The sequence below is a fragment of the Lynx rufus genome, unplaced genomic scaffold, assembly GCF_022079265.1.
Source record: "Lynx rufus isolate CCGP_SWC_20201006 ecotype Redwood Valley unplaced genomic scaffold, mLynRuf1.p SCAF_28, whole genome shotgun sequence".
Lineage (NCBI taxonomy): Eukaryota > Metazoa > Chordata > Mammalia > Carnivora > Felidae > Lynx > Lynx rufus.
The window spans coordinates 11,191,179-11,209,991 of NW_025814843.1; the positions used below are offsets into that span (position 1 = coordinate 11,191,179).

The 18,813-nt window shown below is 66.9% G+C and overlaps 3 protein-coding genes across 10 annotated transcripts in view; 2 read left to right on the plus strand and 1 right to left on the minus strand.

Moving 5' to 3' along the window:
* MINK1 (misshapen like kinase 1) overlaps positions 1-14,145 on the plus strand; it is a 43,083-nt gene extending 28,938 nt beyond the window's left edge. The window contains exons 4-33 of one of the 8 annotated variants that reach the window (XM_047090092.1): positions 18-143; positions 1,754-1,864; positions 2,233-2,323; positions 2,728-2,858; positions 3,085-3,139; positions 3,244-3,322; positions 3,788-3,963; positions 4,315-4,384; positions 4,696-4,915; positions 6,353-6,466; positions 7,214-7,432; positions 7,594-7,767; positions 8,056-8,316; positions 8,745-8,830; positions 8,986-9,096; positions 9,244-9,353; positions 9,554-9,642; positions 9,843-9,866; positions 9,953-10,113; positions 10,340-10,442; positions 10,525-10,662; positions 10,822-10,930; positions 11,293-11,460; positions 11,565-11,708; positions 11,893-12,027; positions 12,184-12,284; positions 12,357-12,506; positions 12,589-12,748; positions 12,834-12,973; positions 13,305-14,145. In XM_047090092.1, coding sequence (XP_046946048.1) covers positions 18-143; positions 1,754-1,864; positions 2,233-2,323; positions 2,728-2,858; positions 3,085-3,139; positions 3,244-3,322; positions 3,788-3,963; positions 4,315-4,384; positions 4,696-4,915; positions 6,353-6,466; positions 7,214-7,432; positions 7,594-7,767; positions 8,056-8,316; positions 8,745-8,830; positions 8,986-9,096; positions 9,244-9,353; positions 9,554-9,642; positions 9,843-9,866; positions 9,953-10,113; positions 10,340-10,442; positions 10,525-10,662; positions 10,822-10,930; positions 11,293-11,460; positions 11,565-11,708; positions 11,893-12,027; positions 12,184-12,284; positions 12,357-12,506; positions 12,589-12,748; positions 12,834-12,973; positions 13,305-13,388 — 3,840 coding nt within the window. In that variant the 3' untranslated portion in view covers positions 13,389-14,145. Of the gene's footprint in view, positions 1-17; positions 144-1,753; positions 1,865-2,232; positions 2,324-2,727; positions 2,859-3,084; positions 3,140-3,243; positions 3,323-3,787; positions 3,964-4,314; positions 4,385-4,695; positions 4,916-6,352; positions 7,433-7,593; positions 7,768-8,055; positions 8,317-8,744; positions 8,831-8,943; positions 9,097-9,243; positions 9,354-9,553; positions 9,643-9,811; positions 9,867-9,952; positions 10,114-10,339; positions 10,443-10,524; positions 10,663-10,821; positions 10,931-11,292; positions 11,461-11,550; positions 11,710-11,892; positions 12,028-12,183; positions 12,285-12,356; positions 12,507-12,588; positions 12,749-12,833; positions 12,974-13,304 lie in introns of those variants that run through there. The other 7 variants (XM_047090091.1, XM_047090096.1, XM_047090093.1 and 4 more) reach the window with 7 other exon arrangements.
* A 5-nt stretch (positions 14,146-14,150) lies between these two features.
* On the minus strand, positions 14,151-18,813 carry CHRNE (cholinergic receptor nicotinic epsilon subunit). Its single transcript, XM_047090100.1, has 12 exons — positions 18,753-18,813; positions 18,395-18,537; positions 18,268-18,312; positions 18,056-18,165; positions 17,815-17,970; positions 17,576-17,676; positions 17,017-17,214; positions 16,826-16,940; positions 15,531-15,645; positions 15,239-15,425; positions 15,032-15,138; positions 14,151-14,945 (listed from the first exon to the last, which is right to left on the minus strand). Exons 1-12 carry the CDS (start codon positions 18,796-18,798, stop codon positions 14,796-14,798), a joined length of 1,473 nt encoding a protein of 490 aa, XP_046946056.1. The 5' UTR covers positions 18,799-18,813; the 3' UTR covers positions 14,151-14,795.
* Positions 15,545-16,725, plus strand: CUNH17orf107 (chromosome unknown C17orf107 homolog). The gene is made up of 4 exons (XM_047090099.1): positions 15,545-15,839; positions 15,939-16,130; positions 16,234-16,512; positions 16,601-16,725. Exons 1-4 carry the CDS (start codon positions 15,774-15,776, stop codon positions 16,700-16,702), a joined length of 639 nt encoding a protein of 212 aa, XP_046946055.1. The 5' UTR covers positions 15,545-15,773; the 3' UTR covers positions 16,703-16,725.

Genomic DNA, 18,813 nt, shown 5'->3' on the forward strand with positions numbered 1-18,813 from the left:
CCCCCTCCCACTTACAGGACGAGGAGGAGGAGATCAAGCAGGAGATCAACATGCTAAAGAAGTACTCTCACCACCGCAACATCGCCACCTACTACGGGGCCTTCATAAAGAAGAGCCCCCCCGGAAACGACGACCAGCTCTGGGTGAGATGCGCGTGGTGCCTCGCCTGTTGCCGCCTCTCGTCCACTGCGCGTCTGGGGGGCAGCGTCCTGGGGTTTGCCCACACTTCTGTCCTGACCGGCACCGCGCCCTGTGTGCAGCACGTGCTTACTGGGTGGCAACAAGCAGGGGCTGGGAGAGCGGGTGCGCCCGTCCGTCCTGCCCTGGTCCCCCGCCCCCCGCGAGAGCAGCAGCCCCAGACGCCTGTGCTTCCAGCAGTTCAGGCCCTCCTGGCGGTGCACAGGCCCTCCTGGGTGATGAATCCACCCGGAGCTTGCTGTGGCCCCTTTGGGCCTCCCCCGTGTTCCCTCCTGGCCCAGAACATCCCTGAGAGTCGTTGCCCTCCCCAGCCCGGCCCCTAGGGGAGAGCGCCAGGGAGCCTGGTGGCGGCCGTGGGGAGCTTAAAGCTGGTGCTAGGTCCCCCCTCCCACCAGTTGCCAGACAAGTACTTATTGAGCACCTTCTGTGTACCCTGCACGGAGAGACGCGAGTCACGGTCCCTGCTTCCAAGGCGCTTAGTCTTTTTAGAGACACTCACACAGACTGTGCACACAGAGCGAGGTGAGCAACACTTCCTGTGACGTCACGGAGGACTGGGGGCGCTGGGCTGGGCGCTCCCTTCCGGGCGCGATGGACGCCGTCCTTCCCCCTCCCAGCCCGCTCCCCTGAGCTTGTAGAGGGCGAGGCCCAGGCCCGGGCGCTAGGCACGCGAGTGACCTTTCTCGCACTTGCACGTGTATATGTCCGGCCAGCCGCCTCCTGCGCTGCACGTGGCTTTTGGAAAACGTGCAGGGAAGCACTTGAACAGGCGTCCGAGTCCCCAGGGGACCGATTTGGCCCCTGCCTCTGTGCTGGAGTCTCACCAGGTTTCCCCCTGCAGCTCTCTGGCGGACCCCCCGCACTGCTTCGTCTCTGGCGGACCTGGAGAATCGCTGGTCCTTAGCCCCTTGCTTGTCTCCGGGTCAGGCTGTGGCCGACTTTCTGTGAAGGGCCGGAGAGTAGATGTTTGGGGCTCTGCGCATCATACAGTCTCTGTCCCAGCCACTCAGCCTGGCCGCTGAACCGGGAAAGCAGCCACGGGCAGTGCATAAACGAATGGGAACAGGAATGTCGCTGTATTCCCAGAAGCCTTTATTTAGGATGCTAAACTTTGAATTTTGTATGCTTCCTTTTTCGATTTTTTTTTTTAACCATTTAAAAATGTAAATTATCAGCTCCGTGGCCAAGGTTGCCAACCTCTACGCCAGGGAGTTCTAGTTTGGGGCTTATGGGTCCCAGCGGGGGCCTGGTGCAAACATTGGGCGCTCCTCAAGGAAAACATGCACGTGCGCGTCATTTTGTGTGACGCGTCCCCGGTTCCTTGGGCTCCTACTTGGGACGCAGCCTGTCTCCCTCCACCCTGCCCGGCCTGTCTTTCCCCCGGTGTTGCCTTTTCCTCTCCCAACCTCGGGGAGCCTGTGGCCTCTGTGAGCAGTCTCATACCCCTGCTCTGCGGCTCACATCGGCTGGGGCCCTGGGGTCCTCCCCCCGGGAGGCCGGCAGGGGGACGCCTTGCCTGACCGATGCTTTTCCCTCCGGCACTCCTGGGCCGTAGCTGGTGATGGAGTTCTGCGGCGCTGGCTCCGTGACAGACCTGGTGAAGAACACAAAAGGGAACGCCCTGAAGGAGGACTGTATCGCCTACATCTGCAGGGAGATCCTCCGGGTGAGGCCCCAGCTGGCACTTCTGCCCACGCCCGGGCCTTCCCTGCACGGGAGGCCCCGCAGTGGCATCCTTTCCAAGCAGCGGTGGCCGAGGGGGGCAGGGATGGACAGGGCCCCAGCTTTGGCGTGATCTCGGGCGGCCGGGGGGACAAGCCTGCCCCTTTGCCAGTGGCCCTGCGGCTGCCAGGGACCCTCGGGGGCCGCCACTCTGAGGACGCTCCCCGTGAAAACCCAGCCTGCGCCTGGGCTCCAGGGTGGCGGGGGCTGCGCCTTCCACCCGGCCCTGTGCATGCTGGTGCCTGCCCCGCTCCTTGGCTCTCGTACACGTCCTCCAGCCCCGAGGCTCACCTCCCCACTGTCCCGCCCCAGGGCCTAGCCCATCTCCACGCCCACAAGGTGATCCATCGAGACATCAAGGGGCAGAATGTGCTGCTGACGGAGAACGCCGAGGTCAAGCTGGGTAGGTCGCTCCCTCCTGAGGCGAATGGGGCCCCGGGACAGACCTCCAGGACAGAAGGGGAGGCCCCTCTATTTCCTCCGATGGCTCAGGTCTAACCACCTGCAGGCTGGGAGTCTCTCTCCTGCCCTTCCTCATCTCCCCCGAGAGGCCCCGCCACCCATATGTCACAGGTGCTGTGTAGGTCCCCTGGGGAGACGGGGGATCCCAGCCCCTCCTGCCTGTCCCTTGGCCTTTTCACGTGGGTGTCTTGCCACAACACGGAGATTAGGTCAGGCTCTTCGAGACGAGACGTTGATGGGGCGGAAGGGCCAGAGAACGTCTGGGTGCCCTGGGGCGCACACGGCCCAGGGCAAGGGGAGCAGGCATGGCCCTCCTTCGTGACCCCGCCCTCCATGTCTTCCCAGTGGATTTTGGGGTGAGTGCCCAGCTGGACCGTACTGTGGGCAGGCGGAACACTTTCATCGGAACCCCCTACTGGATGGCCCCGGAGGTCATCGCCTGTGACGAGAACCCTGATGCCACCTACGATTACAGGGTACAGAGCAGAGTGGGGTGCACGGAGACTGCCAAGGGCAGGAAGCGAGAGGGGGTGGTAGGGAGACCAAAAGTCGGTCAGGGTGACAACACGAGCTGTAATGGTATGTGGGTGGTGAGGGGTGGGCAGGCTGGAGACTGGCCTGGGGAAGGGGTGGGGACCCAGACGTGGCCCTGAAGAGGCTTGTCTGGAACATGCTCCTGTCCCTTCTTCTGTCCCTCTGTAGAGTGACATCTGGTCTCTAGGAATCACAGCCATCGAGATGGCAGAGGGAGCCCCCCGTAAGTGTGGCGTCTGGGAGCGCAGGGAGGGGTGGTAGGAAGGGCTCCTTCCAGCTCTTGGCATGGCTGCGTGAGGGACTGATGGTGTTCCTCCCGTGTGCCAGCTCTGTGTGACATGCACCCCATGCGAGCCCTCTTCCTCATCCCACGGAACCCACCCCCCAGACTCAAGTCCAAGAAATGGTAGGTCTCTGGGGGTTTGCGTGTCAGGGAAGGAGGGCCTCTGGACAAAGCCCCACCACCACCTCCACCCAGCACCTCCTTACCCTCAGCATCCCCAACTAGCCTTACCCCTGCGTCCCCTGCTGCCTTATCCTGTGTCCTCTGCTAGCCTTGCCCCCTGCATCTTCCACTAGCCTTACCCCCCTGCGCCCCCACCACCTTATCTCCTGTGTCCTCCACTACTTTTACTCCCTGCATCCCTCACTTAGCCTTACCCACCGTGTCCCCTGCTGTGTCCCCTGCCACCTTATCCCCTGTGTCCAGGTGTGGGTCTGCACCACAGAGGGGCAGGGCCAGGGCCCAGGGTCGGGACGTGGATAAGACAGGAGAAATCGAGGGGGCTTTTGGATGAGGGATTTCCCTCTTCTGCTTGTGATCTCCCCCTGCCAAGAGGGCCCTCCCAGTGTGAGCACCCTTCATTTCCAGGTCTAAGAAGTTCATCGACTTCATCGACACGTGTCTCATCAAAACCTACCTGAGCCGCCCACCCACGGAACAGCTGCTCAAGTTCCCCTTCATCCGTGACCAGCCCACAGAGCGCCAGGTCCGCATCCAGCTCAAGGACCACATCGACCGCTCCCGCAAGAAGCGAGGCGAGAAGGGTCAGTGGGCGAGCGAGAGAGGCACCAAGTGTTGGGTCTCGGGTCTCAGGACGCACCCCCACCTGGCTCCTCCTTCCCGTGGAGACCGCCTTCCCAAACTTCCAGTCCCAGTGGGGTTTTTCTTCTTTGACTGCTGATCCCAGGCAACCTTCCCAGGGAGGGCCACCCTTTTACATCCTTGCAGAAGCGCGCGCGTAAGTGCGCGTGTGCGGTCTGCCGCGTCCCGCCCCCGGCGGGGTCTGGGCCCGAGCTCCACACGGCAGGTGTTGGTCATCCCCATCGAAGGTTTCCCTAGACCTGGGTGGGATCTGGGACGCTGGCTAAAGAAACAGCGGTGACCTCCCCCTGCAGAGGAGACGGAGTATGAGTACAGTGGCAGCGAGGAGGAAGACGACAGCCATGGAGAGGAGGGGGAGCCGAGGTGGGCCACCACCCCCACCCCCGTCGGAGGGCAGCAGTGCCCCCGGCGTGGGGACCCTTGGTGTGGGGTGGTGGGCCAGAGGCAGAGGCCGTGGGACACCCCTGAGTGTGGAAGGGGCGGAGGGAGTGAGCGGGAGGTTGGGGGCGGGGGTCAACTGGGGGCCGCAGGCTGGGGATCCGGGCGGCAGGGCCCCCGTGGGCAGGCAGGTGGGCACGCGTCCCAACCCCTGGCCGTGGCCGGAGACTCCCACGGGGACAAGAGCGGTGGCCGGGCTCTGACCCCAGTGCCGGCCGGGCTGCCCTGCCCCCCAGCTCCATCATGAACGTGCCCGGGGAGTCCACCCTGCGCCGGGAGTTTCTCCGGCTCCAGCAGGAGAACAAGAGCAACTCGGAGGCCCTGAAGCAGCAGCAGCAGCAGCAGCAGCAGCAGCAGCAGCAGCAGCGGGACCCCGAGGCGCACATCAAGCATCTCCTGCACCAGCGCCAGCGGCGCATCGAGGAGCAGAAGGAGGAGCGGCGGCGCGTGGAGGAGGTGGGGCTGCGCGCCGGGCTCGCCCTTCTACCCCCGCCCCGGAACTGGTTCCCCTCGCGGCCCAGCCCCTGGCCTGCAGGTCCCTGCGGGAAGGCGCTGTGCGGGGTCAGAGGCCCGGCCGGCCCTGTGTGGGTGGCGTCAGCGGCCCCCAGGAGCCAGCCTCTCAGGACGTCTGTCCTGGTGCTGCCGCCCGTTCCCCCCCACCCCCCGCCCCGAAGTCCCCCCCAGTGTCCGCGCACTGCAGCGCCCCGGGCATCTGGCCCACAAGCAGCTGTGCACCCTGAGCAGGAAGCTCCTTGTAGAGACCCTCCTTTTACTTTTGGTTTTGGGGCTGAGATTTGCTGGAAAATAGCCCATCCACTCATTGGAGGTGGATGGGGGGGGGAAGGGGGATACCTTTTCATCAATAATCTTCCTTTTAGTTTTTTTTAAGTTTTATTTATTTTAGAGACAGAGAGTGGGGGAGGGGAGGGAGAGAGAGAATCCCAAGCAGGCTCTGAGCTGTCAGCACGGAGCCCCGATGCAGGGCTCGAACTCACACACCGTGAGATCATGACCGGAGCTGAAACCAAGAGTCAGACTCTTAACCGACTGAGCCACCCAGGCGCCCCGATAAGCTTCCTTTTAGATAGATGCAGGGTTTTCTTCTCACCAATTTAAAAAGCATGTATTTGTATACACCTGTGCTCAAATGTATTTCCTCTGCAGGAGGGTCATGGTGAGGAAGGAGGTCTAGGTTGGTTTAAAAATTGCCTAAATGATGGGATTTGGGCTGAAACGTTCCATGGTGTTAAAGTGTACGGAGAGCCAGACTTCACACAAAAATCATCTAAAAGTGATGGTATAGACAGAAGCATCCCCATGCTCCGGGTCCGACTTCCCGAAGCGGCCCCTGCTTCCCCCGAACCAAGGACACCCTGTGGGAAAGCCTGGCGCCGCGCACAGATTCCCGGAGTGGTAAAGGCTGCTGGCGGCAGCGGAGGGCCAGAGTGTCCCCGGAGCCGCTCTTCGGGGCCGCGCGTGCTCCGCTCGGGTTGGGGCGGCCGGGCCTGGACGCCGCCGCGCCTGTGCGCGCCTGCCGCCCCCTTGTGGCCAGCGGCCGTCACTGCGCCGTCGCCCGCTTGCTTGCGGGAGGAGCTGACAGGTGTCCTCCTAGGTGGCCCACCGTGGGCAGCAGGCACGCACAGCCTGCACGTCCCAGGCGCGGCCGCCTCGCCCAGCGGTTTTTCCTGAGCCGACCCCCCCCCCGGGGGCTCTGGGGCCGGCGGGCTTGCGGAAGCAGGTGGGGGCCGCCGCCTTTCACCACCAGTGTCCCGAGGGGCAGGTTCTGCCCGCGCCGTCCAGTGGGCGTCTCCGCTCCGGCAGGGGACCCGATCCCCCTTCGGGCCCTGCCGAGTTCGGGGGCAGACCCGCAGACCACCCCTTCCCCCCTCACAGCAACAGCGGCGGGAGCGGGAGCAGCGGAAGCTGCAGGAGAAGGAGGAGCGGCGGCTGGAGGACATGCAGGCGCTGCGGCGGGAGGAGGAGCGGCGGCAGGCGGAGCGCGAGCAGGTACAGCGCCCGCCGCAAACACCCGGCCCTCCCTCGCCTCCCCCTGCGCCCGCCGCCTGCCTCCCTGCACCCGACACCTCTCCCTTCTTTCCCGACCCCCCAGATTCCCCCTATCTTTTCCAGCTTCACTCTCTCTCTCTGTTTTCTCCCACCCTTCGACCCGCACCCCGGCTCCCTGCCCTCTTCCTGTCTCTGTGCCTTCATTCCCCATCTCTTCGCCCCATCCTCGCCGCCTCACCCCTGCACCGCCGTTCGCGGGGCCCTGCACGCCCGCCGCCTCCTCATTGCCTCCCCCCAACCCCGTCTGTCCTCTCTCTGATTCTCCCCGCTTTCCTCTTCATCCTCACCCCACCGATCCCGCCTTCCCACGCCGCCGCCGCCGCCCCCCACCCCCTCGCCTTTTCCTCCTCTCCCCCTGCCCTTTGCCCTCCCACCCCGTCCCCCCCAGGAATATATTCGTCACAGGCTAGAGGAGGAGCAGCGACAGCTCGAGATCCTTCAGCAACAGCTGCTCCAGGAACAGGCCCTGCTGCTGGTAACGGGGTCCCCGGCTTCCTCGGGGAAGATGCGGACTCAGAGCTCCCGAGCCGGAGCGGGGGCGGCGGCGCTTCCGGGGAGGGGACCCCGCCAGGCGCCGGGGGGGAAGACGCCCGTTCCCCCCCGGAGCGGCCGGAGGAGGGCAAGGGCTCGCCCGCGCCCTCGTGGGGCCGCCCCGCGCTGAGCTGCCGTCCCTACCCTTGGGCCCAGGAGTACAAGCGGAAGCAGCTGGAGGAGCAGCGGCAGTCCGAGCGCCTGCAGAGGCAGCTGCAGCAGGAGCACGCCTACCTCAAGTCCCTGCAGCAGCAGCAGCAGCAGCAGCAGCTGCAGAAGCAGCAGCAGCAGCAGGCCCCGCCCACAGACCGGAAGCCGCTGTATCACTACGGCCGGGGCGTCGGTCCCGCGGACAAGCCCGCCTGGGCGCGCGAGGTACCCGCGGCCCCCGACTGCCGAGACCGAGACCTTGCACGCGGCGGGCACCGGAAAGGGGAACGGGGCGCCTGGCGCGGGGGGGGGGGGTCTGGGGGCGGGCAGGGGGGGCGGTACCTGTGGTTTGAGAAGGGGGGGACGCAAGCCCTTTCCCACCGCAGGTGGAAGAGAGAACGAGGATGAATAAGCAGCAGAACTCTCCCCTGGCCAAAACCAAGCCCGGCGGCGCAGGGCCTGAGACCCCCGTCCCCCAGGCCTCCCCCGGGCCCGCGGGCCCCCTTTCCCAAACTCCTCCTATGCAGAGGCCGGTGGAGCCCCAGGAGGGACCGCACAAGGTGAGTCTGTCCCCGTTCCCGCGATGACACACGCAGGAGCCTCGCTCCGCACAGCTGTGTCACGTGTATGTGTCTGCACGCGAGCGCGCGCACCCTTAGCCAGGGACCGTGGGGGCGCTGCGGGCCCCGTCCTGGCTGTTCTTGGCCTTCAGGAGCACGTCTCCTTCAGCGGACACTCGGAAGCCCGAGGCTTTCCTTGCTCCTTCCTCCCGGCCCAGGCACCCCCCCCTCCCAGGTGGGGACGTGCCTCAGAGCGGGCAGCCCACCCTCCCTGGTCTTTCCCTGCAGAGCCTGGTGGCACACCGGGTCCCACTGAAGCCATATGCAGCGCCCGTACCCCGATCCCAGTCCCTGCAGGACCAGCCCACCCGAAACCTGGCTGCCTTCCCGGCCTCCCACGAGCCCGACCCTGCCGTCCCCACACCCACTGCCGCGCCCGGCACCCGAGGAGCGGTCATCCGCCAGAATTCAGATCCCACCTCGGAAGGGCCTGGCCCCAGCCCGAACCCCCCATCCTGGGTCCGGCCGGACACTGAGACCCCACCCAAGGTACGGGTGGGGCCGCGGGGCCGGGGAAACGGGAGACAAACAGCCTGGGAGGGAAAGGGTGGCGAGTGGTGGGGAGCGGGCGAGATGGAGAGGCACTCAGGGCTGGAAGGGAGGAGGAGGGCCGGCTGCCACTGCTGGTGGGAGGGCGGGAGGCCCGCCCGGGGCTGTCCCCCTGCCCCCAGGGATGATTGAGAGGAGGGGAGAATGCCCAGGGTGCCAGGGGAGCTCTAGGGGCTGGTTTCCTGGGGTGGAGTCCCCGCTCCGTGACTGTGGACAAAGTCCTCAGCTCCCCTAGCCTCAGTTTGCCTGTCCGTGCGAAGCGGGGAGTGTACCCGTCGGGGGCCTAGATGAGGCCGCACGCTTGAGGAGCTTCTGGCCCGGCGCTGGCACCGAGCACACTGACCCCCTCCCCGCCCCGCCCTCCTTAGGTGCCTCAGAGGACCTCGTCCATCGCCACTGCCCTTAACACCAGTGGGGCCGGAGGGGCCCGGCCGGCTCAGGCCGTCCGTGCCAGGTAGCACCCGGGGGCAGTCGCGTGGTGGCCCGGGGCGTGGGGCGGGCTGTGCAGAGGGGAGTCTACCAGCTTACCTGCCTCGGGGCGGGCAGGCCCCCACCCCGTCACCTCAGCGCCCCCGCCCCGCCCCCGGCACCCCTGTGCTCCCTCCACAGACCTCGCAGCAACTCCGCCTGGCAAATCTATCTGCAAAGGCGGGCCGAGCGGGGCTCCCCCAAGCCTCCGGGGCCCCCCGCTCAGCCCCCTGGTCCGCCCAACGCCTGTAGGTAATGGAGTTGTCCGTCCCCTCCCCAACTCACTCCTGCCCTCGCTCCTGCCACCTGCTTCCCCCCCTGGTGGTGGCTCCCTCTGCTGTGCAGCTCAGCGCTCAGGGCGACACCTATCTTCCTGACCTGTCTCTGCCTTCCCCACAGTAACCCCGACCTCAGGAGGAGCGACCCTGGCTGGGAACGCTCGGAAGGTGCCCTCCCCTCGCACGGGCACCTGCCCCAGGCTGGCTCGCTGGAGCGGAACCGCGTGGGAGGTATGGCGCCAGCCTGGGCAGCCTCCTCCGGGGCCGGGACCCAGTCTCTGTCATAGGGATCCTGCCTTTGGCAACTCTGGGCAGGACACCCTTGGGCGCCAGGCTGGGCCCGGCTGGATGTGGAGCCTGGCTGAGCTCTGGGGTCCGCCCCGGATGACCAGGCGTCCGTGACCTTCCTTCTCCCGCTCTGCCCCACGCAGCCTCCTCCAAGCTGGATAGCTCCCCAGTGCTCTCCCCTGGGAACAAAGCCAAGCCTGATGACCACCGCTCCCGGCCCGGCCGGCCCGCAGTAAGTCCGCAGCTGCGGCCCTGATGTCTCCTGGGTGGGGGCTGGGAGCCTCGGGAGCCCCCAGGGGCCAGGTGCTGGGGTGGGGCCTTCCTTAACCCTCGTGCCAAGGGGCTGCGGGCTGCACTTCTCGGCTACTGACCTTTCTTCACCTCTCTCCTGCTTCCTCCTGGCTGTCCTTCTCCCCCCGCCTCCCCTCCCAGAGCTATAAGCGTGCCATCGGCGAGGTTAGTGAGAAGGCCTGCTCGGGAGCCCCTCCCCTCTGGCACCCCTGTACCCCCCCCCTCCCCTCCTCACGCGGCACCCTCTGCAGGACTTCGTGCTCCTGAAGGAGCGGGCCCTGGACGAGGCCCCGCGGCCTCCCAAGAAGGCCATGGACTACTCGTCTTCCAGCGAGGAGGTGGAAAGCAGCGAGGACGAGGAAGAGAGCAATGGCGAGCCATCAGAGGGGAGCAGAGATACCCCTGGGGCCCGGTATGGGGGCGCTCTGGGGGAGGGCGGGGTTCTCCTTTTCCTAGGGGACCCTGGCCGCCACTACTGATCTAGACAATGGGGTCGGCTCCGGGGTCCCCATCGGCCTCCCACTGCCACGTCCACCAGGAGCCAGTGCGAAGCACCCGCCGGTCCCCCCCCGTCTCCACCCCGTGGCAGGCAGGACCTGGGGACCGATGGCTGATGGCCGTTCTTTCTCCTGCGGCAGCGACGGAGACACAGACAGCGTCAGCACCATGGTGGTCCATGACGTGGAGGAGATCGCGGGGACCCAGACCCCCTATGGGGGCGGCACCATGGTGGTCCAGCGCGTGAGTGGGCCCCCCTTCTTCCCGGCACCTGCTCTCCCCCGTCCTCAGCCGGGCACTGGCTCCCTTCCCTCTGTCCCTGCAGACTCCTGAGGAGGAGCGCAGCCTGCTGCACGCGGACAGCAACGGCTACACAAACCTGCCCGATGTGGTCCAGCCCAGCCACTCGCCCACCGAGAGCGGCAAAGGTCAAAGCCCCCCATCCAAGGAGGGAGGCAGCGACGTAAGTGGGCGGATGCAGACCCATGGGGCAGTGGGTAGGGGCGCTGGCGGCCACTGCAGGGGGTGGGGCGGAGCTCGGCCACCTGGGGGTGGGGGCGGGGCTGGGGGGCCCACGGGCCGGGTGTCCGGTGTTTGCCTGACTGCTGCCCCAACCCCGCAGTACCAGTCTCGTGGGCTGGTAAAGGCCCCTGGCAAGAGCTCGTTCACGATGTTTGTGGACCTAGGGATCTACCAGCCCGGAGGCAGCGGGGATACCATCCCCATCACAGGTGAGGACAGGAGGACAGACTTGCCATGAGGCCTGGTGAAGGGCACAGGTGGGCCTCTGATGGCGCAGCTTTAGGAGGCAGTGGTGGCCTCCGCTTTGGCCCGACGCCCCTACCCTGGCACAGAGGCAGCAAGGGCGCCTAAGGCCCCTTAGAGCCACGAGGAAAAATGTTCAGAGTGGCCCCGGCACCTGACCGGATACCGATTGTTTGAGGCCATTTGCTCCTTCTCCTCCCTCCCCTTTCCTGCTGAGCGTTCGTTCGTTCGTTCGCAGGGGCCTCCACCAGATGCAGGGCTGGGTTCAGGAGGGACAGGGGAGGGGGCTACAGCCCTCCTCCCTTCCCCCTTCTCCTCTTCCCGGCAGCCCTGGTCGGGGGAGAGGGCGGTCGGCTTGATCAGCTCCAGTACGACGTGCGGAAAGGCTCCGTGGTCAACGTGAACCCCACCAACACCCGGGCCCACAGCGAGACCCCCGAGATCCGGAAATACAAGAAGCGATTCAATTCCGAGATCCTCTGTGCGGCCCTTTGGGGTAAGCCAGGGCCGGGAAGGAAAAGAGGGGTCCGGCGCACCCCGGGGCTCCCGGTCGGGTGAGGGCCTGGCTGCCTCTCATCTGCCCAAGGGCTCCCGTTGCAGGCGTCAACCTGCTGGTGGGCACCGAGAACGGTCTGATGCTGCTGGACCGAAGCGGGCAGGGCAAGGTGTACGGGCTCATCGGGCGGCGGCGCTTCCAGCAAATGGACGTGCTAGAGGGCCTCAACCTGCTCATCACCATCTCAGGTGTGGGGAGGGGGGCGGGGGGAGGGCTCCGCTCCGGGCTGCCCGCGACCTGCAGCCTGGGAGGAGGGCCCGGAGGCGGGGCCGCGGTTGCTCAGCCCCTGGGGGGGAAGGGGGGGCGCAGGGGAAGGACGGCGCAGAGGTGGACGCTGGACCTCGGGTGACGGGGTGTGTGTCCTCCCTTCAGGGAAAAGGAACAAACTGCGGGTGTATTACCTGTCCTGGCTCCGGAACAAGATCCTGCACAACGATCCGGAAGTGGAGAAGAAGCAGGGCTGGACCACTGTGGGCGACATGGAGGGCTGCGGGCACTACCGCGTGGGTGAGGAGGGCTCAACGCGGTGGCCAGGGCGCGTTGCTTTACGAGAAGACGGAAAGGGGGCCCTGAGCTTAGTGGCTGAGCCTCGAAGCCAGAGGCTGGGCGACTGGGTTTGGGGTCTGGTGACCGACCCGTGGGACTCCTCTTCCCTGCCCCCAGTGAAGTACGAGCGCATTAAGTTCCTGGTCATCGCCCTGAAGAGCTCCGTGGAGGTGTATGCCTGGGCCCCCAAGCCCTACCACAAGTTCATGGCCTTCAAGGTAGTCCCCGCCGCAGCCCCTCCGCCGGCCCAGCACCCTGGCCGCATCCCTGAGCCCTTCTCTCCTCCACAGTCCTTCGCCGACCTCCCTCACCGCCCTCTGCTGGTCGACCTGACCGTGGAGGAGGGTCAGCGGCTCAAGGTCATCTACGGCTCCAGTGCCGGTTTCCACGCTGTGGATGTCGACTCGGGGAACAGCTACGACATCTACATCCCCGTGCATGTAAGTTGGGCGGGGCTTCGGGAGGAGCGCGACCGCCACCCCGGGCTCTGGACCCGCGTGCGACGCATGCTCTCGTCCCCAGATCCAGAGCCAGATCACGCCCCACGCCATCATCTTCCTCCCCAACACGGACGGCATGGAGATGCTCCTGTGCTACGAGGACGAGGGCGTGTACGTGAACACGTACGGGCGCATCATCAAGGACGTGGTGCTGCAGTGGGGAGAGATGCCCACCTCTGTGGGTGAGTGGGCCCCGCCCCCAGGCTGCCCCGGGGTGGGCGGCGGGCCGTGGCCCACTCACTGCCGCCCGACCCCCTTCTCCCCCAGCCTACATCTGCTCCAACCAGATCATGGGCTGGGGCGAGAAAGCCATTGAGATCCGCTCCGTGGAGACGGGCCACCTGGACGGCGTCTTCATGCACAAACGAGCCCAGAGGCTTAAGTTCCTGTGTGAGCGGAACGACAAGGTGGGAGGCCCTTTGCCCTCCGGCCCCGGAGCCGGAGGGGGGGGGGGTGCCGGGGGTGGGGGCTGGGGGATCTTCGTGAGACAGGGTCCAGGGGGCATAGCCTGCGTCACAGCCCGCCTTTCCTCGCCCTCTGTCCCTGAGAGCGCCCTGAACACCCAGGAGGCCTGCGGCTGCCCCCCCACCCCCACCCCCACCCCCACCCCCATCACCAAGCACCTCTGCCTTTCGAGGGGAGGGCGCGGGGCTCTCTGAGAGGCTACTCGCAGCAGCTTCTCTCTGGCTCTGTCTCCTGGCTGAGACACACCCCCCCTCCCCTTCCTACCCCACCCAGGTGTTCTTTGCCTCTGTCCGCTCCGGGGGCAGCAGCCAGGTTTACTTCATGACCCTGAATCGGAACTGCATCATGAACTGGTGACGGGGCCCGGGCTGGGGCTGCCCCAGTGGACCCAGCTCTCCCCACTACAGCCAGACTCCCCAGGCCTCCCTTCTTTCCCCTCCCTGGGCTTTTGCTTTTTACTGGTTTGATTCACTGGAGCCTGCTGGGAACGTGACCTCTGACCCCTGATGCTTTTGTGATCACGTGACCATCCTCTTTCCCCGATAGGTTCTCCCCCAAAACCTGTGCCTGTCCCAGCTTCTGGGGAGAGGCACAGCTTCCCCTCACCAGGAATTGAGTGGGCCTAGCCCCACCCCCCTTTTCTCCATTTCAGAGGAGAGTGCTGGGGGGGGGGGGCTCAGGCCCGGTCCCCCACTGCTGCTGACTGGGCAGGGCCCTGGGCCCCTTCATTTGCACGTCAGGGGAGCCGGCTCCCCCCTTGAATGTACCAGACCCTGGGGGGGGTCGCTGGGCCCTAGGTTTTAGGGGGGGGTCACCAGCCACTCCAGGGGCAGGGACCATTTCCTCATTTTCTGAAAGCACTTTAATGATTCCCCTCCCCCCAAACCCCAGGGAATGGAGGGGGGACCCCGCCAGCCAAAACATTTCCCCCTTCCAGACCCCATTTCTTTCTAGCCTCTGTCCTTCCCTGGTGGCGGGAGGGAGCAGGGAGCTCTCACCCCCTCTGCACCCCCTTGCTTGCCTCTGTATATAGTGTGAGCAGCAAGTAGCCCCGCCCCCCCTCAATGTAGTGGCCTTGGATATTCCGTTTGTTAATAAAGACAATTCAACCAGCTCCCACCATCTCGGGCCCCCTTTTATTTCCGTTTTCTCTCCCGGTCCTGGACACCAGCCAGGATAAGCCAGCAGAGGTGGGGGAGAGGGGGCAGACGGGGCGGGGCAGAAGCTGCATGAGTGGGTTTTGGTGGAAGCGGTCAGGGGGGCCATGCTGGGTAAATCAGAAGTGACTGAGGGTGCCCCAGGGCACCCTCGGCCTTACCCTGTGGCTGTGGGGGGGGGGGTGGAAACCTTTGCTGAGAGCCTGTGGCCCCTGCCCCCTCCAACAGGGAAGGGCCGGGCTTCCGTCAAGTCCTGCCAAGGGGCGTCTTCGCTTTGGTTAATCAAGGGATAAAGAGCGCTCAGAAGCTCACAGGGCTGGAGGGTAACGCGGGACGAGGGCCTCAGAAGAGCTGGGAGGTCAGCAAGGCTGAGCGGAGGGGCGGGCAGCCGTTTCCAGACTGGCACCCAAGAGCCTGCCTGAACCGTCTGCCCTCTGCTTCTGCCCCCTGCCCGGTGGCCAGACCCACGCGTGTGCGCACACGACTCTTCTTGAGACGGAAAGGCCCGGGTTTATTATCGGCATTGGGAAAGAATCCCACTACGGCAGCGACCGCAACTTGGTTTTTGTCACGCCCGGTTTCCTCCCGGAGGCGGTGGAAGAGCCGTCTACATACACGGCGGGTAGGGCAGCTCGGGCACTTGATTGAAGTAGCCCCCCAGAAAGATGAGGCTGGACCCCACGCCGAAGAGCACCAGGGCGGCCCAGAAGCAGATGTTGTCGAGGGCCTTCCCCATGCGCACCCAGTCGGACACCTCCTGGGGAGGGAGCAGGCACCGGCTGGGGCCGGGAAGGGGCCTCCCCCCGAGCCAGCACCCGCCCCGCCCTCCCGTGCCTGCCGCACCTCGCCGGAGGCCTCCTGGTCTCGCGTGCTCTCGGCCACGAAGTTCACGGCGTCCACGCAGCAGCGGACCTCCGGGGCGGCGGCGCCCAGGCTCTGGCAGAGGGCGGCTGGTGGGGACGCCCGGGCGGGGAGGGGGGTGGTGGTCACTGGGAAGCCCGCCCCGCCGCGGGCGCCCGCGCCGACCCGCCCGGAGTCCTCCCCGCTCACCGGTCCAGGGCCCATGCCGGTGCCTCTGCCCCTCAAACACGAGCTCGCTCCGCGGCTTTTTCAGTATCAGCTCCTCGGCGCGGAGCAGCAGGCCCACCGACGACGCGCGCCGGGGCGGCGAGGCGGCCCGGGGGGGCTCGGGCGGCGCGCCGGAGCCCAGGAGGCGAGGCAGCAGCTCCAGCAGGACCTGGCGGCGGGGGGGGGGGGGGCGGGGCGAGCTCGAGGCCCCGCCCCCGCCCGCCGGAGCCACGCGCCCCGCCCCCCCGGGCCGCCCACCCCGCCCCGCGCTTACGTGGCGCAGCCGCGGAGACGCGGCGTGCGTGGTGGGCGTCCGCAGTGACAAGTTGAGCACGATGACGCAATTCATGACGATGATCGTGGCGACCACCATGACGAAGATGAGGTACCTGCGGAGCCCGCCGCGCGTGACCCCACTGCGGCCCGCGGCCCGGCCTGTGACCTCACAAACGACCCTCTCCGGCGGCGGGACCGGACGCGTGCCCCGGTGGCCCTCCTTCCGCCGCCGCCGCCGGCCATGCAGGGGACCCCCAGCTCCCTGGAGACCCTGCTGTGGGTCTACCACTTCCACAGCTCCACGGAGGTGAGACTGCGCCCAAGGCTGGCAGCCCGAGGCCTTGGGAGGGCTCCGGTGCCCCCACCCCGTGACCCAACGGCCCCGCTGCCCCTGCTCCTCCTCCAGGTGGCCCTGCAGCCCCCGCTCCCGTCCTCCCTGGAACTCGCTGTGGCCGCGGCCCATGAATTTCTGGAGCAGAGGTTCAGGGAGCTCGAGTCCCTGGAGTCGCAGCGGCCGCATGCCCCGAAGCCCACCCTGGGGCTGGTGCTGAGAGAAGCCGCGGCCAGCGTCGTGAGCTTCGGCGCCACCTTGTTCGAGGTGGGGCGCGGGGGGGCTGCGGAAGGGCGGGAAAGGGGGACAGGGACCCCTGCGTCCCCACCAACTCCTACACCCTCCTTCCCCCCCACCCCCTCAACGGCAGATCTCCGCCCTGTGGCTGCAGCAGGAGGTGCGGCGGCTGGACGGCGGCGCCGGCAGCTCGGGCCCAGCCCGGGGCGCCGGGGATCCGGGCGGAGCGCTGGCCCGGATGGCCCGGGCCGCGGTCCTGGGGGCGCGGCACGCGGGGGCAGCGGCGGGCACTAGCGCCCGGCTCGCGCTGCAGGGGGCGTGGCTGTGCCTGTGCGGGCGGGGCCTGCAGGGGTCCGCCTCCCTCCTGCAGCAGTGGCGACGTCAGCTGGGCCTGGGGACCCCCGGGGAACAGGTGAGTTCTGGATGGGGGGGGGAGGAGTTGGGGGCTGGAGGCGGTGGGGCTGGGGTGGGGAGGCACTGAGCCGACCCGCCCCCGACAGAGATACTCGGGAGACCTCCAGGTGGCATCCAGTGGCAGCGCGGAGAACGGGGGATCGGAGAACCCGCCGCCGCCGCCGCAGCCCCGCCCCGCGTTCCAATAAAGCCCAGACGGGACCGACCCAGAGCAGCTCCCGGTTTCGCGTGCCCTTGGCCGCGCCCCCGGCCCCGCCCCCACACGCTGGGCCCGCGCACTCGTGGGCTCCTCCGCGGCCCTCTGCCTTCACCTGCCCAGCATCGGCACGCTCAGCGACGTCTCGGGGGTTTTCTGGGCGATCAGGAACAAGAAGACGGTCTGCGCCAGCAGGACGTTGATGGACACGGTGCACTTCTGGCCGCCGGCTGGAGGGAGCGGCCGGTGAGAGCGGGTCCCGCTCCCAGCGGCGAGGCCGGGGTTGGGGTCCCGGCGGCCACTTACCCTGCGCCGGCAGGAAGTAGGCGAGCAGCACCAGGCCCGAGATGAGCACGCAGGGCACGATGATGTTGATTGTGTAGAAGAGTGGCTTCCGGCGGATGATGAGCGTGTAGATGACGTCAATGCCCCCCGGGTCGTCCGCGGAGCCCCCGTGGTGATGGATCAGTCCGGGGCAGAAATCGATGGCCCATTCGCCGTTCTCTGCGGGGTGGGAGGCGCGGTCAGCCCTCGTGGGCCCCACGCCTGGCCGCGGGCCCCCGGTTTCTGGGCAGAGGGAGCCGTTGCGGCCAGCCCGCCCCTAGCGGTCTGGGTGGCGCGGCGGGCGACAGGCGAAGGCGGTTCGGGCTAGACGGGCCCGCCCGGTGCATGTGCACAACAGACGCAGGCCAAGGAAGTCATGCCGGGCTCACTGTCGAGGGTGGTTTCGGGAGGGGGGTCAAGGTCGAGCCCGGCTGCCAAAGCCAAGGCCCAGTGTCGGTGGCCCGGGGCAGCCCCCCTCGGTGAGTGTCCCCTGTCTGGGCCCCGTCTAGAGGCGCGTTTTCGGAGCAGAAGGGGGCCTCACCAGTGTAGGCCTCGGTGTCGATGTCGATGTTGCTGATGGTCTCGCCCTCCTCATCCACGGCGAAGACGAACTCCACCTCTCGGGCGTTGTACGTCTGCGAGCTGCGGGGCCAGGGCCGGCACAGACCCGGGCTGCTGGGACCCGGGCTGCCCCCAGCCCCACGCCCACCCCCACCCCCACCCCCACCCCCGCCTCGCCGCCCCGCAACCCCCCCCCCGCCTCTCAGCGTGTGGCCCCACCGGAAGACGAGCGAGCAGTTCTGCCAGTCGAAGGGGAAGTAGGTGACCTCCACGGCGCAGCTGCTGCGGTAGATGGCCGGGGGCAGCCAGCTCAGGTAGCCGCCCTCGTAGACCAGCACGTTGGCGTCGTAGGCCACGCCGAACTGGCCGTCGATGCTGTGGACTCCGGGAAACGCGGCGTTTGCGCGCGGCCGCGACCCCCTCACCCTCCCGGCCTCCGCTGCCCTGGCCCAGCGCTCACTTGTTTTCCAGCACGATCTCAGGCAGCCACACGAGCTCCGAAGGGACCCGCAAGGTTTCTATGCCCCCGAAGTCGTCCTTACTGAAGTTGAGTCTGTAATCCTGCCAGTCCTGAGGGGTGGGATGGAAACACGTGTGCCGGGGACCCCACGGGGGCTTGGGGAAGAGGGGTCCCCGCACCAGACCTCACCCTGCTCCCCACATCGGACTCACGATTCCAATCCAGACGCTGGTGGTGAGGGTCTCCTCTTTCTCGTTCTGCAGGTGGGGGAGCGGGGTGGTCGGGGCGGGGCCCCAGGGTCACACACAGAATTTGGGGGTTCAGGCGGAAGTATCTTACTAGTGAGATCAGGTTGGTCAGGGTGACCTTGAGGGTGACGGTGACAGTGTCTTCAGGCTCCTTCACCGGCCGGCGTTCTGGGTCATAGTTGTCGAAAAGATGGTGGTAGAGACGTAGCTCTTCGTTCTTGCCGTCACCTCCACCTGGGGATGGGGTCACCTGGGCTCACCGCGGGGCTGGGGCTGGGGGCCTCCTTTGCCTCTGCGTCTGTCTCTGAGGCTCTGTGATCTCCCCGCCTCCCGAACCACATACTGAGCCTGGGGACCAAGGTTCGGGCCTCAGCCTCGTTCTCGGCCCCTTGTCTTTGTCCTGTGCCCTGTGTCATTGTCCCGTGCGTGTGTCCCACCCCTGTCCTTACCGAGGAGCTCCAGGAGGAGCAGGGCACCCAGCAGAGCCCCCGCCATCCCGCCGTCCGGTCC

What these genes read in the sequence shown, in the direction of transcription:
- CUNH17orf107 (XM_047090099.1), top strand. Translation starts at nt 15,774, where the DNA reads ATGCAGGGGACCCCCAGCTCCCTGGAGACCCTGCTGTGGGTCTACCAC. An exon ending in ACTTCCACAGCTCCACGGAG is followed by an intron (nt 15,840 to 15,938) that starts GTGAGACTGCGC and finishes CTCCTCCTCCAG; the next exon opens with GTGGCCCTGCAGCCCCCGCT. An exon ending in TCGGCGCCACCTTGTTCGAG is followed by an intron (nt 16,131 to 16,233) that starts GTGGGGCGCGGG and finishes CCTCAACGGCAG; the next exon opens with ATCTCCGCCCTGTGGCTGCA.
- CHRNE (XM_047090100.1), bottom strand. Translation starts at nt 18,798, where the DNA reads ATGGCGGGGGCTCTGCTGGGTGCCCTGCTCCTCCTGGAGCTCCTCG. An exon ending in GCTCCTCCTGGAGCTCCTCG is followed by an intron (nt 18,538 to 18,752) that starts GTAAGGACAGGG and finishes CCCCATCCCCAG; the next exon opens with GTGGAGGTGACGGCAAGAAC. An exon ending in AACTGCTCGCTCGTCTTCCG is followed by an intron (nt 17,677 to 17,814) that starts GTGGGGCCACAC and finishes CTGGCCCCGCAG; the next exon opens with CTCGCAGACGTACAACGCCC.